General features: G+C 48.1%; 1 protein-coding gene across 2 annotated transcripts in view; it reads right to left on the bottom strand.

The window, feature by feature from the left end:
- LOC115096378 (FYN-binding protein 1-like) overlaps positions 1-14,689 on the bottom strand; it is a 139,577-nt gene that overhangs the window by 17,569 nt on the left and 107,319 nt on the right. For both annotated transcript variants that reach the window (XM_029610885.1, XM_029610884.1), the window contains exons 10-12: positions 11,926-11,989; positions 11,386-11,485; positions 650-812 (exon numbers count right to left, since the gene is read on the bottom strand). In XM_029610885.1, the coding sequence (XP_029466745.1) occupies positions 650-812; positions 11,386-11,485; positions 11,926-11,989 (327 nt within the window). The remainder of the gene's footprint in view (positions 1-649; positions 813-11,385; positions 11,486-11,925; positions 11,990-14,689) is intronic.

The following is a 14,689-nucleotide window of genomic DNA, read 5'->3' on the forward strand; positions in this document are numbered from 1 at the left end:
TTGGCGCTCACTCCCAAGCTTCTAATTTTATTCACAAGCCTCCTATGCAGGACTGTATCAAAAGCTTTGATAAAATCCAAGTAGATCATATTGAGTGCTCTTCCTTGATCCAGTTCTCTAGTCACCCAATAAAAAAAACATCATATTTGTCTGACAGGACTTTCCCCTCGAATCCATGCTGTTTTGAGTCCAGCAACTCACCCGATTATAGATAGTTCACTATCCTTTTCTTCAGCAGCATCTCTATTAATTTTCCCAACTCGAAGGTGAGGTTAACTGGCCTGTAGTTTCCTGCCTCCTTTCTGCTAACACTCTCTACCTCTAGGCTCTCTTTTTCACATGGAGAGGTTAGTTGAATTCTCTCTCTCCAACCATGATAAAATTCTTTTAAATTCTTCCATTGCTTTTCATTGACAGAGCTGCCTGAGAGCATACAGCTGAGACTGGTAAATGGGAGACCAATCTCACAAAGGGATTACTTATTATAATGCCAAGGACTTTCAACTATCATATTTTTATTAAAGAAACTAATTTCTGTGTGCTGCAACCCAGAGTAAGAAATTGGTTATTTTTACACTTGCACTTCATTGATTGTTGCTTGGAGTCTCTCCTAAACTTTATTGTAGAATACTCTCAACTTTATACTCACACTTCCCCTGAATGCTGCGACAGAGAACCTTCTCTTTGTTTGTGAGCTGAATTACATCTAGAATTTCCCCTCCATGGATCGGAAGGTCCTTCCCACTTCCTTTCTTGATGCCAATGCTCGGCGTAACCATCATCCGAGTCACAACCTTTATGTCTCCTTCAAACTGCAAGAATAAGGTCAAAATTAGCTGTTCTGTTGTGTTCACTGACGTCTGTCTTAAAATTTCATATAGGGCCTGGTTCATCAAGATCTTTTTCACATACTGAATCTCAGGCCTTTTGGTGCTCTGTTTATGAACTGTCCGATGATAGCTGTGTATTTACTTTGTAGTCTTACCATCTACAAGATTGGCAAAGTTGGCCAAGACACAGTATTTATTTTATTATTTTTTATGATTTATCAATTTCATTTTTTAAAACATTAATTCAAAGTGGCATATAGCAAGTTAAACTGACTGTCAATACATGTGGGCATCAGTCTTACATTAGGGTATAATTCGATAAGGTCCTTAACTTTGGACTGGGGCAGATAGGCTACAGTGGAGAAAGAACAAGTGTATCAAGTCACATATCAAGATACATAAATCTAACAAAGCATGTAAGGTAGGCATATTATGTAGATAAAGAAAGTATTTGCAAATACATATATATAGGAAGACCTTGTGAGACTGGAAAATTGGGCATCGAAATGGCAGATGAAATTTAATGTGGATAAGTGCAAGGTGATGCATATAGGGAAAAATAACCCATGCTATAGTTACACAATGTTAGATTCCATATTAGGTGCTACTACCCAAGAAAGAGATCTAGGCGTCATAGTGGATAACACATTGATATCGTCGGTTCAGTGTGCTGCGGCAGTCAAAAAAGCAAGCAGAATGTTAGAAATTACTAGAAAGGGAATGGTGAATAAAATGGAAACTGTCATAATGCCGCTGTATCGCTCCATGGTGAGACCGCACCTTGAATACTGTGTACAATTCTGGTCGCCGCATCTCAAAAAAGATATAATTGCGATGGAAAAGGTACAGAGAAAGGGCAACCAAACTGATAAGGGGAATGGAACAGCTCCCCTATAAGGAAAGACTAAAGAGGTTAGGACTTTTCAGCTTGGAGAAGAGACGGCTGAGGGAAGATATGATAGAGGTGTTTAAAATCATGAGAGGTCTAGAACGGGTAGATGTGAATTGGTTATTTACTCTTTCAGATAATAGAAAGACTAGGGGGCACTTCATGAAGTTAGCATATGGCACATTTAAAACTAATCGGAGAAAGTTCTTTTTCAATCAATGCACAATTAAACTCTGGAATTTGTTGCCAGAGGATGTGGTTAGTGCAGTTAGTATAGCTGTGTTTAAAAAAGGATTGGATACGTTCTTGGAGGAGAAGTCCATTACCTGCTATTAATTAAGTTGACTTAGAAAATAGCCACTGCTATTACTAGCAACAGTAACGTGGAATAGACTTAGTTTTTGGGTACTTGTCAGGCTCTTATGGCCTGGATTGGCCACTGTTGGAAACAGGATGCTGGGCTTGATGGACCCTTGGTCTGACCCAGTATGACATGTTCTTATGTTCTTATGCCAACTTTTCACCCGTGTATATATCATTGGCATGCTGGAGTATGGGATACAGGAATGGGAACTGGGGTACGAAGTTGGGCTGGACAGGGTATATGCGACATGTCTCTAATTGTAAAACACACAAAATCCCTAAACTGTTACCACATATGAAAAATCCACTTAGATAATTAATTAAAAAGTGAATCTCATAAATAATAGCCTGTTCTCATAATGTGAACATGTCAGAGACCACTAGAGAGTGGACAGAATCATGTCTTGAAATTTTAATCACTGGTCACCTTGAATTTTTTTAAGTATTTTTATAATGCAATTAAAACTTAACTTCATGTGATCCATCAGCAGGCGCCTAAAATACTTGGAAAAAATTAAAGGTGACCAATGATTAAAATGTCAAGATGTGATTCCCTCCACTCTCTAATGGTCTCTGACACATTCACATTCTGAGAAGAGGCATCTAATTTATGAGGTTCATCTTTTAATTAATTATCTAAGCGAATTTTTCCTATGTGGTAACAGTATAGGGATTTTTGTATGCTTTCATTAATACAGTTTCCCTATCCTCAAGTTTTTTTGATGTTGTATATGTCTAGTTGTGTCAACCCCTTGAATGTCTGGCAGAAGAGCCAAGCTTTCTCAGCTTTCTGAAATAGAGGTAGTTCTGAATTAGGCACATATCCTCTGGGAGGGAGTCCAGCATAGAGGAGCTGCTGCTGAGAAGGCCTGCTGAGGGTGTCAGATGCTTGACCTCTGAGTGATGGGGTGGAACGGGAAGATCCTTGAAAGGATCTTAGTGACCTAGAAGGAATACAGGTGGTTATCCTATTCTTCTTAGGAAGGCCCAGATATTAGTGTCAAGATTTTGAGTTTGGCCTTGTATGGCACTGGAACCCAGTAAAGTTTGTGTAGTGTGCATGTGATGTGATCCTGCTTTTGGATGCCTCTAACAGTCATACTGGGGCATTTTGTATTAGCTATAGTTGTAGGATCTTCATTTTCAGACCACATTAGTGTAGTCCAGCCAAGATGGTGTCATGGCATAAATTACTGTTACCATGCTCACCTTCTCAATGAATGAACAGAGTTTATGTACTTGGTACATGTAGCACCCCTTTGGCTTAGCCACTAGTTGTCTCTAGCAGCCCACAGATCATCTTGTAGGAATGCCACATTTCAGCTCCTCCACTAGAGGCTGCCTGAGTGGGTGGACCTTGCCTATAAATAGGGAGTAAGACAGATATAGGAGTTCCATTTGAGTTGAGATGTTGTAGGGAGAGGACCTCTGTTAGAGTGAGTGTTTAGTGAGGCCTACATTACTCACTTACAGGCCGATACAGTAAAACTGGTGGGAGAGCTGGCGCTCAGAGGCGAGTACCCGCTCTCCCAACGTGCGCCCAGGCCACTCTTGTAGACACACGATCCAGTATTTAAATGAGGGCCCGTGGTAAAAAGAGGCGCTAGGGACACTGGCGCGTTTCTAGCGCCTCCTATTTGACAGGAGCGGCGGCTGTCAGCAGGTTTGACAGCAGACGCTCAATTTTGCCGGCATCGGTTCTCGAGCCCGCTGACAGCCACAGGTTCTGAAAACGGACATTGGCATAATTGAGCGTCCGTCTTCCGACTCACGGGCTGATTTAAATTTTTTTTTTTTTTAAATTTTTTAAAAATTTTGGGGCCTCTGATTTAATATCGCTATGATATTAAGTCGGAGGGTGTACAGAAAAGCAGTTTTTTCTGCTTTTCTGTACACTTTCCTGGGCCGGCAGGCGTTAATTTCTTAAAGTAAAATATGCGGCTTGGCAGCACGTTTTACTTTCTGTATGGCGCAGGAATAACTAATAGGCCCATCAACATGCATTTGCATGTTGCCGGCGCTATTAGTTTCGGGGGGGTTGGCCGCGCGTTTTCGACTCGCTATTACCCCTTACTGCTCCTGGTGAAGGCTATTCCCCGAAACCAGAGGCCAGGTCACTGAAGATCTGTCGGTATCTTTCTAGAACAAAGAGCTACACTGACAGTGTCATCCCAGAAGATTTTGGATATTTTAATAAAAACATTCTCTTTTGTTGAGGAGAGGTGTTTTTTGTCACATCTCCTCTCATTTGGAGATTGGACAATGTGCCTGGATCATTGTCATTCAAGACATTTTCTTTCTGAGAGGTCCACTAAGGCAAGAAAGGAGAAAGAAGAGCAGAATTGAAGACCCTCCACAGGATGTTCCTCCTGAAGCACAACTGCAGGCTGGGAACCCTTTCAGAGCAACTGGTGGACTCAAGTAGGACTGTATATTTCTAAAAAGGACCCTGTGCAGAATAAGATTACCCCAGATACTGGGCTTCTCACACCCTCAGTGAAGAAGTGTTAGGAATCACCCAGGACCCTGAGTCAGAGGACATACACAGAGCAAGAGATACATCCAGTTGTACATGCAGATATTTATTCAAGTTGGACATTGATTACATTATTTTAAACAAATAGTAAACTATTTTATTTTGAGCGCCCAGTTCTGTGTCCTGTTCATTTTGTCCCAGAGAAGCATCATCACAGCACTATTTCAGATAAACAGATACTGCTGCGAGCACGAAGGCACGGTCGCTTCTGACAGGAGATGTGAGCCCTTGGATCGCCACGCCGCTCAGGGAGGAGCCCCGAGAGCACAGCGAGCTGATGCAAGCACGGGTGAAGCAGAACAAGGCTGGAACGAAGAGAAGGATGACTGAAGGTACTGACCCTCCACTAGACCTACACGCTTCAGGAAGACCAACAACGCAATGGTGGTCTTTGAATGGTCCTCTGATTGTTCCAAGCCTTTTTGGACCTGCCGCTGGGTAACGGCAAGAAGCAGCAGGCCGGACAGGAGGCAAGGGTGGACGAAGACTCTGGAACATAGAAGACTCAGACAAGGAACGTGGAGACTCAGACAAGGAACTTGGAAGGGCTCTGAGTGCTAGGAAGACTCAGACAAGGATTCAGGAACAAGTACTAGGTTGAGGCTGTGACGCAGCGCGCCCTACACAGCCCACCCACGGGACTGGTCACGGACCATGCTGAATGCGGGGCAGACTCCATGAGTAGAAATGGAACTTGAGACTAGAACATGTTGACGATTCAGTACAGGCCTGCACCGGTGCACGCCCTACACAGCTGCCCATGGCTTGTTGTGGAACTCGCTGGAGCGGAGCAGGTTCTGGAAGAGTCTTGGTCATGGACGGAAGCAGACACAAGGGGAATCCAAGGGCCGGAACGAGCCTCGGGGAACAGGACCAATTCGGGACTTGGCTACAGGGAAGGATGACCCTCCGGAGGCTTGTGTTGCAGATGAGAAGAAGCCTTGTACCACGAAGCGCCCTACACAGCCCCCATGGGCTGGTCACAGACCACAACAGTGGCACACCAGGAAAGGTGGACAAGGAACCAAGGGTTCAGGACATCAAGACTGGATCATCATGGAACATCGGGACTAGATCACGGAACATCAGGAACCAGGGACATCAGACATCAGAAACATGGAGATATCTGGAATTATAGACAAAGGAGCTCCGACGAGGGATGAGACCAGAACATCAGGATGAGGAGACCAAGAACATCAAGAACACTGAACACGAAGCCATCTACACAGATGAAGACCACAGAGGACCTGGACTGGTCACGGAGCACATACAACTGTGGAACCCGATCCGGAGGCCCTGAGTGACTGAAGAGAAGCCCTTTTATAGGGCTGAAACAGGACGTGGAGCTGAATGGACTTCCGGTGGAGCCGCGAGCTTTTCCCACCACTGGCCCTTTAAATAGCTTGAAGAGGCATGCGCCAGTGCCTAGGAAGGCCCAGAGACAGGATAGCACCAAGGACAGCGGCATCCCTGCCACACAGATGCAAAAGGAGCAAGCAGGCTTTGACGGCAGCACTAGGCCGCGAAGAGGACGTTAGAGCGGCAGCGGCTTTCCTTGCCACTAGAAGGCAGACTGACTCACGGCTCCCTGCCACAAGTGATGGTTGTGGGCGCAGCGGTCAGGGCCGCAATGGTGCAGCAGCAGCGGCAGCCTCCAGGCTACTTGGGTGGTTGGCAGTGCTGTGATTCAGGCCACGGATGAGTGGCAGTCTCAGCGGCTCCCTGCCACAGGACAGGAGAGAAGTTGGCAGCGTGGCAGAAGAAAGGTAGGTGGAGAGGCCTGCTCGCGGGATGGGCTCCGTGAGCAGGATCGTAACAGCACCCCCTCCTCAAAGCCCCCCCTTCAGCCTCTTCTCAATGGCTGAAGGCGAGAAGGCATATCTTCTATACCAGCTGGGGAACTTGGGGGTCCAAGCTTCTAAGCTTGGAAGGAGCTGAAGCGATGAGAAGAAGCATACTGAAGACATGACAAACACACAAAGAAACCCAAAACTTGACCCAGGTTGAAATGGAGGCACAGAAGTAGCAATAGCATCTTAAGGAATGGTCCAGTAGGGTTATTATTAAAATCAGGGCGAGAGTGAAGAACACTTCCATAGCATCTTCTTCTTGAGAGCAATAGCCAATAGTGGTTTAAGGCATTGGTGTTGGAATCTTGGATGCAAGATGGAGAAGAAGGAGAGTGCATCTTGCAGATACCATTTATTTTGATGACCGTGGATATGCGGAGTGCCAGGTGAAGCAAACAGTCCAAACATTGCTCAAAGGATGCTAAGCTGGCCTGGGGTGTATTCTACACCTCTAATGATGGATGGTTCATGGAATTGCAGATGATAGCTGAATTGAGAGATGAACAGGGTTACCAAACCCAAACTCTTGTAAAGCCAGATGGATGAGAAAAAGTCTCTTTAATGAGGTCGAGAAGGAATTGCAATTTAGGAATAACCCACTTGTTACGTGGGCTCTCATACCATGATAAAATAGTCCATAGGGCATTTAGATGGTCAACAGAATTACATGCCCAGCTTACAACAAGGGACCCTTTCTTGAAGAGGATCTTCCAGAATGGCTTGATAGGAGGACAGTTTGAAGGCTAGCAAGATCTGCTCATCCTTAAAGAGCCGTCCTTAGATGGAATAAGGGGTCCTTCCTGATGGAACTTGAGCTGAAGGACAATACAGGCTTTCCAGAGAAGCCTGAAGGTGGCAAACATGGACCACGCTGGAATCGAGGAAAAGAGACAAGGTAACCCCTCAGGAAATCTGGAGTGGTATTAGAAGCTGGAGCTCCCACTGGTGCAGAGCAGTATCAGGATGATAGCTGTGAATAGTCCCATGATGAGCACCAAGCTGAAGAGGTCATGGACTGAATTGGGACTGATGGACGAGCCAGGTCCAGGGTGCAGGCACCTCCTGCAGGTCGTTAAAACCCAAGGACCTGGAGTCGCTGAAGAAGCTTAATTCAACTAGGCATACCCTCCTTGAAGTGTGTTGATGCTTGAAGAAGAAACAGAGCTAGGTGACTGATGTGGAAACCTGGATGCAGGTGCCTCATGCCGGTCGTGTGGAACCCAGGATGGAACACCGCATCTCTGTGGGACTGAACAGAGATGGTCTCTGGAACTAGTGCAGGCGCCTCCTGCTGGTCGAAAGGGAGTTCCAGGGCTGGACAAGTTTTTAGAAAGCTGGATGCAGGCGCCCCCTGTGGGTCGAGAAAATCCAGACGTACTCAAAAATCGAAGCAAACAAAAAAAAGTTTTTAACCAGGCAAAAGAGTCCATGAACTAGGAGCAAAAATTTTTTTCTAGACAAGTAACAAAGTTTAAAAATGTCCAGGAAAATTGAGCCCGTCACAGGCACACGCTCACTGAGCTCAAGGCCTCCGGATACTGTTGCGAGCACGAAGGCGCAGTTGCTTCTGACAGGAGATGTGAGCTCTTGGATCGCCACGCCGCTCAGGGAGGAGCCCCGAGAGCACAGTGAGACATGAGCTAATGCAAGCAAGGGCAGAGCAGAACAAGGCTGGAACGAAGACAATGATGACCTGCACGCTTCGGGAAAACCAACAACACAATGGTGGTCTTTGAATGGTCCTCTGACCATTCCAAGCCCTTTCGTACCTGCCGCTGGGTAACAGCAAGAAGTGGCAGGCCGGACAGGAGGCAAGGGCGGACAAAGACTCTGAAACATGGAAGGCTCAGACAAGGAACTTGGAACGTGGAGACTCAGACGAGGAACTTGGAACGTGGAGACTCAGACGAGGAACTTGGAAAGATTCTGAGCGCTAGGTAGACTCAGACAAGGTCTTGGAAGGACTCTGAGTGCTAGGAAGACTCAGACAAGGATTCAGAAACAAGTACTGGGTTGAGGCTGTGACACAGCACGCCCTACACAGCCCAGCCACGGGACTGGTCACGGACCATGCTGGATGCAGGGCAGACTCCAGAAGTAGAAGTGGAACTTGAGACTGGAACATGTCGAAGATTCAGTATAGGCCTGCACTGGTGTGTGCCCTACACAGCTGCCCATGGGTGGTCGTGGACCACACTGGAGCGGAGCAGGTTCTGGAAGAGTCTTGGTCATGGACGGAAGCAGACACAAGGGGAATCCAAGGGCCGGAACGACATCAGACATCAGAAACATGGAGATATCTGGACTTACAGACGAAGGAGCTTCAACGAGGGATGAGACCAGAACATCAGGATGAGGAGACCAAGAACATCAAGAACACTGAACACAAAGCCATCTACACAGATGATGACCATGGAGGACCTGGACCAGTCACGGAGCACAGACAACTATGGAACCCGATCCGGAGGCCCTGAGTGACTGAAGAGAAGCCCTTTTATAGGGCTGAAACAGGAAGTGGAGCTGAAAGGTCTTCCAGTGGGACTGCGGGCTTTTCCCGCCACTGGCCCTTTAAATAGCTTGAAGAGGCGCACGCCGGCACCTAGGAAGGCCCAGAGACAGGACAGCACTAAGGACAGCGGCATCCCTGCCGCACAGACACTAAAGGAGCAAGCAGGCTTCGATGGCAGCACTAGGCTGTGAAGAGGATGTCTGAGCGGCAGCGGCTTCCCTTGCCGCTAGAAGGCAGACTGACTCGCAGCTTCCTGCCGTGAGTGATGGTTCTGTGCGCGGAGGTCCAGGCCGCAATGGTGCGGCAGCAGCAGCGGCTTCCAGGCCGCTCGGGTGGTCGGGAGCGCGGTGATTCGGGCCGCGGAGGAGCCGCAGTCTCATCGGCTCCCTGCCGCTGAGGCAGGAGAGAAGTCGGTGACGTGGCAGAAGAAAGGTAGATGGAGAGGCCTGCTCGCAGGATGGGCTCCGCGAGCAGGATTGTAAGAGATACACACTTGCAACAAAGGAAACACCTCATTGCCTGGGCCACAAGAAGTAATTTCCTCTCAAAGGACTCACCTCTGGGGTTGTAGGATATCAGACGTTTTTACCACTGTATGCAACAAAATATGAATTCTAACTTCTATGGACACTGACCAGTGTTCCAGCAAAGGAATACAGAGACATGTATGTTTCATCAGAAAAACAAGATCAGGAACTTTTGACCAGAATGACAATATGTGCCCAGCTTATCTAATCTGCCTGTTATAACGGTTATAACTACTTTCCATGAGCTAAGCCCAAGACAGAAAAGGGTCACAGAGGCGAAAACAACTCAAATCTTCCCAGAGGTGAAAAACAGCCTATCCAAAGGGCAAGCTCATCACACAGGGGGGCTCGCAGGTCAAGACGTTCCAGGACCAAGATCTGACCCTGGTCTGGGTTGCCAGACAATAGGACCAGAGACACACCCCCCCCCCTTTGATGGAAACGGGGAACCAGCACTCTGAAATGAAGAAATTACCCCACCTGTCCTGCTGCTTGACTATGCATGAGCTTCAGTCCACGGATCCGTGTCGGGGGACTCGCTGTTCTGTAAACCTCCTGTAGATTGTTTTGAAACTCTTTAATAAAGCCCACATCTTTGTTTAAAGCACTACCTTGTTACCTGCGTTAGGCACTTATAACCTATCACAAGCATTACAAGGTACATTTTAAAAGGGACACGCTGATTTTATAAGATGTTCGCGTTGACGTGCGCATGTTATAAAATCCGATACCCGGGCACACATGCGTGCCCAATTTTAGATGTGCTCGCGGGTACCCATTCGAGCTTGAAAGGGGGGGGGGTATTTTTTAATAAACGTGTGCCGAACCGATCAGGCCATCCCCAGTTTCCTAACCCCTTACCTACCTTTCCTCCCTTTTCCCCTCTCCTCTCCGACCCCTAATCCCCACCTGGCTACCCGAATTTTTTGTTTTAGAACTTGCCTGCTTGACGAAGCAGCGGTACGTTCCGCGCCCTGGCCTGCTGCCGGTGCACGCCATCCCGCCCAGACCCCACCCCTGGCCCTCTCCCAGCCCGCTCCTTTTTAAAAGCCCGGCATTTTCGCTCATACCGGGAGAAACGCGCGTGGCCGGGCCGCTTTGAAAATGCGCTCGGCGCGCATGCGGCCCAGACACACAAACATATCCCAGAATCTGTGCTCTGGGCTTTTAAAATCGGCCCCTATATCCATACTTTGGACTCCTTGGATGCACGTCCTCCTACTCCTGAACTTGATTAGCCATTCTTCCCCAGCTCTTTACCTTGGTTCAATCACTCCTGTCTTTTCTTGTACTCTCAGCTGCCAGAGCTGCAGCCTCCATAATCATCTCCCTACGCCATCACAATAACACATCCAAGAGAGAGAGAAGCAGCCGCCATCCAAAGGAAACACCTCCCCAGGCGATTGTCTGCCCTGTCTTCCTCTTCTCGTAACTGCCTAACAGCCAGAAGATGAGGGCCTCCCCCATCCTGTATGGTAAAATGTTTCTCTCTCTCTCTGCCCGTGGCTGCCACAAGCCATCAGGATGCCAATCTGGGGCTGGCCGCCAGCTGCAGCAGTCTCTGCGCTGCTATTGAACGATAGCTTTCCACCCACAGTCCCGCTTAATTTTTCTCAGACAGAGGGAGGTAAAAGCACCTTCATCAAGCCCGAGGGATCCTGACCCTGTAGCTCTCCCAAGGTCAGCGCAGCCCATGCTTACTGTAGTGTCCGTGTTAAGACAGCATTATTTCAGTACGACCTAAATGTCAGCTTGCACTGGTCGATAGTGCACCCTCTGCGGTATGTTTGGACGAAGTTTCTCACTGTATGCATCTGGTCTGAAGGAAGAACGTCACACATTTCTGTACCCATGGTCTTCTGCAGGTCACGATTTTCTTACCTTGAACTTTTTCCTGAAATTCTTCTCCTCTTTCTCCTTGTTTATTAAGGTCTTCTCGTTCTTTACTTTCAAACCAGAGTCTTTATCTTCGTTGGATAGGCTGGAAACAAATGATAAGCACAGCGCAGCGATGGTGACAAATGTTGTGTTTCCAGCGCGGCGACACACCGGACTAGACCGAAAGAAATAGGAAGCCAACAGAGTCCACCCACCCATCCCTGGTCTGCCACTCACGACACGGCCAGTGCCCGCCGCTTCCTGCCCTTACAGCATGTGCGCCACATCAATGGTAATAATTATCCAGCTGCCCCCTTGCCTGCCAATCCTGGCACACTCTGTGCTCTATCCAGGATAATAACCTCCACCCCCCACCCCAGTTACTACTCCCGAAAATCTATCTACATATATTGTTCCCTTTTCCCAACCAAAACCCCTCCCCCCCCCCTCGGGAATGCCTCTTAATGCAACAAAGAGGTCAATATTCAGTGGCTTGGCGAATGGGAAAATGACCTGAAGCAACCAAAAAACAGAGTTTATTACCGTGGTTTGGGAGGCAGAGCAGGCTGTTCCTTCACAATCGATTCTACATCATCATATAATTCCTCTGTAGAAGGACACAGGAAAGCAAAGAAGCTGGTTAGGACTGAGGCAAGCCTGCTAACTTGCAGTATGTGTGTGTGTGGGGGGTGGCTTTCTTCGCCTTTCTCTGGATTACCATCCGCAGGGTGCTCTTGTGTGATCAAGGGAAAGTTGCATTCATTTCTTTCAGTCAAATCAGCAATGTAACCACAGCACTGGGTGGCAATGTAACAGTATAATTGTGTAATAACATAACTGTGTGTGATAGGGATGTGCAGAAGGAAAACATTTGTTGCTATTCGGTATTGGTTGCGCTGGGACCCAAATCCGTTGCATCCGTTTTCGGGGGAACCCGATTTGGTCCATTAGTTGCATTCAGTATTCGTTTCCCATTAAAGTTGAAAAACCCCCATCCCAACCCTTTAAATTTAAATAACTACAACCCCCACCCTCCTAACCCCCCCAAGACTTGCCAAAGGTCCCTGGTGGTCCAGCGGGGGTCCTGGAGCCATCTACTGCACTCGGGCCGTCGGCTGCCAGTATTCAAAATGGCGCCGAAAGCCTTTGCCCTTACTATGTCACAGGGGCTATCGGTGCCATTGGTCATCCCCTGTCACATGGTAGGAGCACAAGATGGCGCCGGCAGTCCATTGCTCCGTCCATTGTTTTCAGAGAGTGCAGCGGTGTACAGAAGTTTATCTTTTTTTGGTCTTCCAGGCCCAGCCTGTGGGTCCTGACCAGGGTCGGGAGTGTTTTCTCCTTCTAGTACACAACCTGTCTGATGGAGCTTTCTCTCTGGGTCTATTTTAAGGGAATTTTGAGATTTTTATTAGGAACCCGACTGGACACCTGGGCCTTTCTTGCCCACAGGGATTGGGGAACCCTGTGTGGTGGGCCACCCAGGGACAGGGAAGACCCTCACCTGAAGTGGTAGTGACCTGCTGTGAGGAGGGCACTCCGCTGTTTAGATTTCTGTTCTTTTGGGGAAGGAACATTTTTGGGTTAGAAGACCCAGGAAGGAAGTTTGGCTGCCCCTTCCTTCCAGCTTGAAGCAAGAAATCATCTTGTTTCCGAGAGGATTCCTTACCATCAAGGATCCTACAGAGAGTACTAAAGAGACTGTAAAATCCAAGAAGATCCAGAAGATCTGCTAACCGTGAGTAAAGGAAGAGAGAGAGAGAGGATCAACTCTCTGTGCCTTGGACTGTTTTTGCACGTTATCAGTTCTGGAAGGGGTTTTGCCCAGCTTAAAAGACCCTGCCCATCTGGGAGCTCCTCTAAATTAATCCAAGAGGCGTTAATCCCCCTATTGCATTAGGGGGTGGATTAGCGCCTATTTATCCTGCGTCCGACTGCGGGTTATACGGTGCGCTGGGCTGAGCGCACTGTATTGCATCGGGCCCCTTGTCTTTGGGAGATGCCCAGGTTAGGGAAGAGCTGCCCCTCCACACCTCAGCAAGGACAGAGGAGTTGGGTGAGCCAGTGCCAGGGCCCTCCTGCGTTAAACTGCTATTCAAGGGAAGAAGAAACTTTGCATTGGAGACTCAGGAGGAAGTGTCTGACTGCCCCCTCCTAGCTGAAGGGAACATCAAGGGCCAGGGTTCCTGCGGGATTTCTCCCATAAGGGCTCCAAGCACCAAGAGAAAGACGAACTGTGAGGGACAAATCAACTGAGAGACGCGACTGAGGACACCACACAGGAGCCTTCGCCCCCGGGGAGAGAGAGAGAGAGAGAATTTGCCGCTCTCTGTGCCAAGCCCGTTTCGCATATTTTTAGCCAAGGTTGGAGGGGGAATCCCTGCCAAAATCTCCAAAAACGGGAATCTTTTCCCACCCAGAGCCTCCACTCTGTTTACTCCTTGGAAGTGGGGACACCCTGGCTCCCTGTGAGGGACATTTCTGCACAGACCGAGAGAAAGAACAGTAACGGGCACAGATTAATTGCGGGGCTGAGACTGAATAAATTCAACCCATTTATCACTGCTTATCTGCAAGGAAGCTTTATTTTTTGGACACCACCTCACAGTCTGGAGTTGGGTTTTTGGTATAACATGAACTTCATCGCGGGATGCTCCTCTCCCGGGGGGAAAAAGAGATGATGTCTCCCTCTAGCCAGGGTCCCTGCCCCAAAGAGACTGTAAATAAGTTTACTGCCCCCCCCCCCCCCCAATGCGGGACAGTGACACTAGAGTGAGGTTACAGGGATAACTCAACCCCTCCCACGAACACCCCTGAAAAGCCCCTTCTTTATCTGGCCAAATTATAGCCGGATAAGTAGTTCTCCTGCTATTATTTATCCGGGGATAAGTGGCTGAATACGTTTGCCATTTAGACGGATAACTTGTGAGTGGTGTTTTGTGAGCCTATTCGTTTTCACGCTGGCGGAATTCATGCAGTAGGTACTCTCGCGCTAGCTCTTCTTCTTCCTCTCGTAAAAGGCCCTCCTCAACTGTTTTAACCTCGTTAGGGTTGAATTGTAGAATTATTTCCTCCTGAATATATTATTTAGGTACAATTTTCAATTCCTTATCCTTAGAACATTTGCTGTCTTGGTGCTGAGCCATGAGTGAACCCTTCCTGATGTGTTAACATGGGACCTGGGCTGGACCCAGAGGCTTGGGCGAAGCTGGGAGAGAGGAGGCAGCACTGTCCAATTTGACTGGCATCTATCCAGGCCCTATTTCCAACAGACCTTTGCAAGAAGTGTAGGACGGGACAGCTCCCT

Source organism: Rhinatrema bivittatum, chromosome 8, assembly GCF_901001135.1.
Source record: "Rhinatrema bivittatum chromosome 8, aRhiBiv1.1, whole genome shotgun sequence".
NCBI lineage: Eukaryota > Metazoa > Chordata > Amphibia > Gymnophiona > Rhinatrematidae > Rhinatrema > Rhinatrema bivittatum.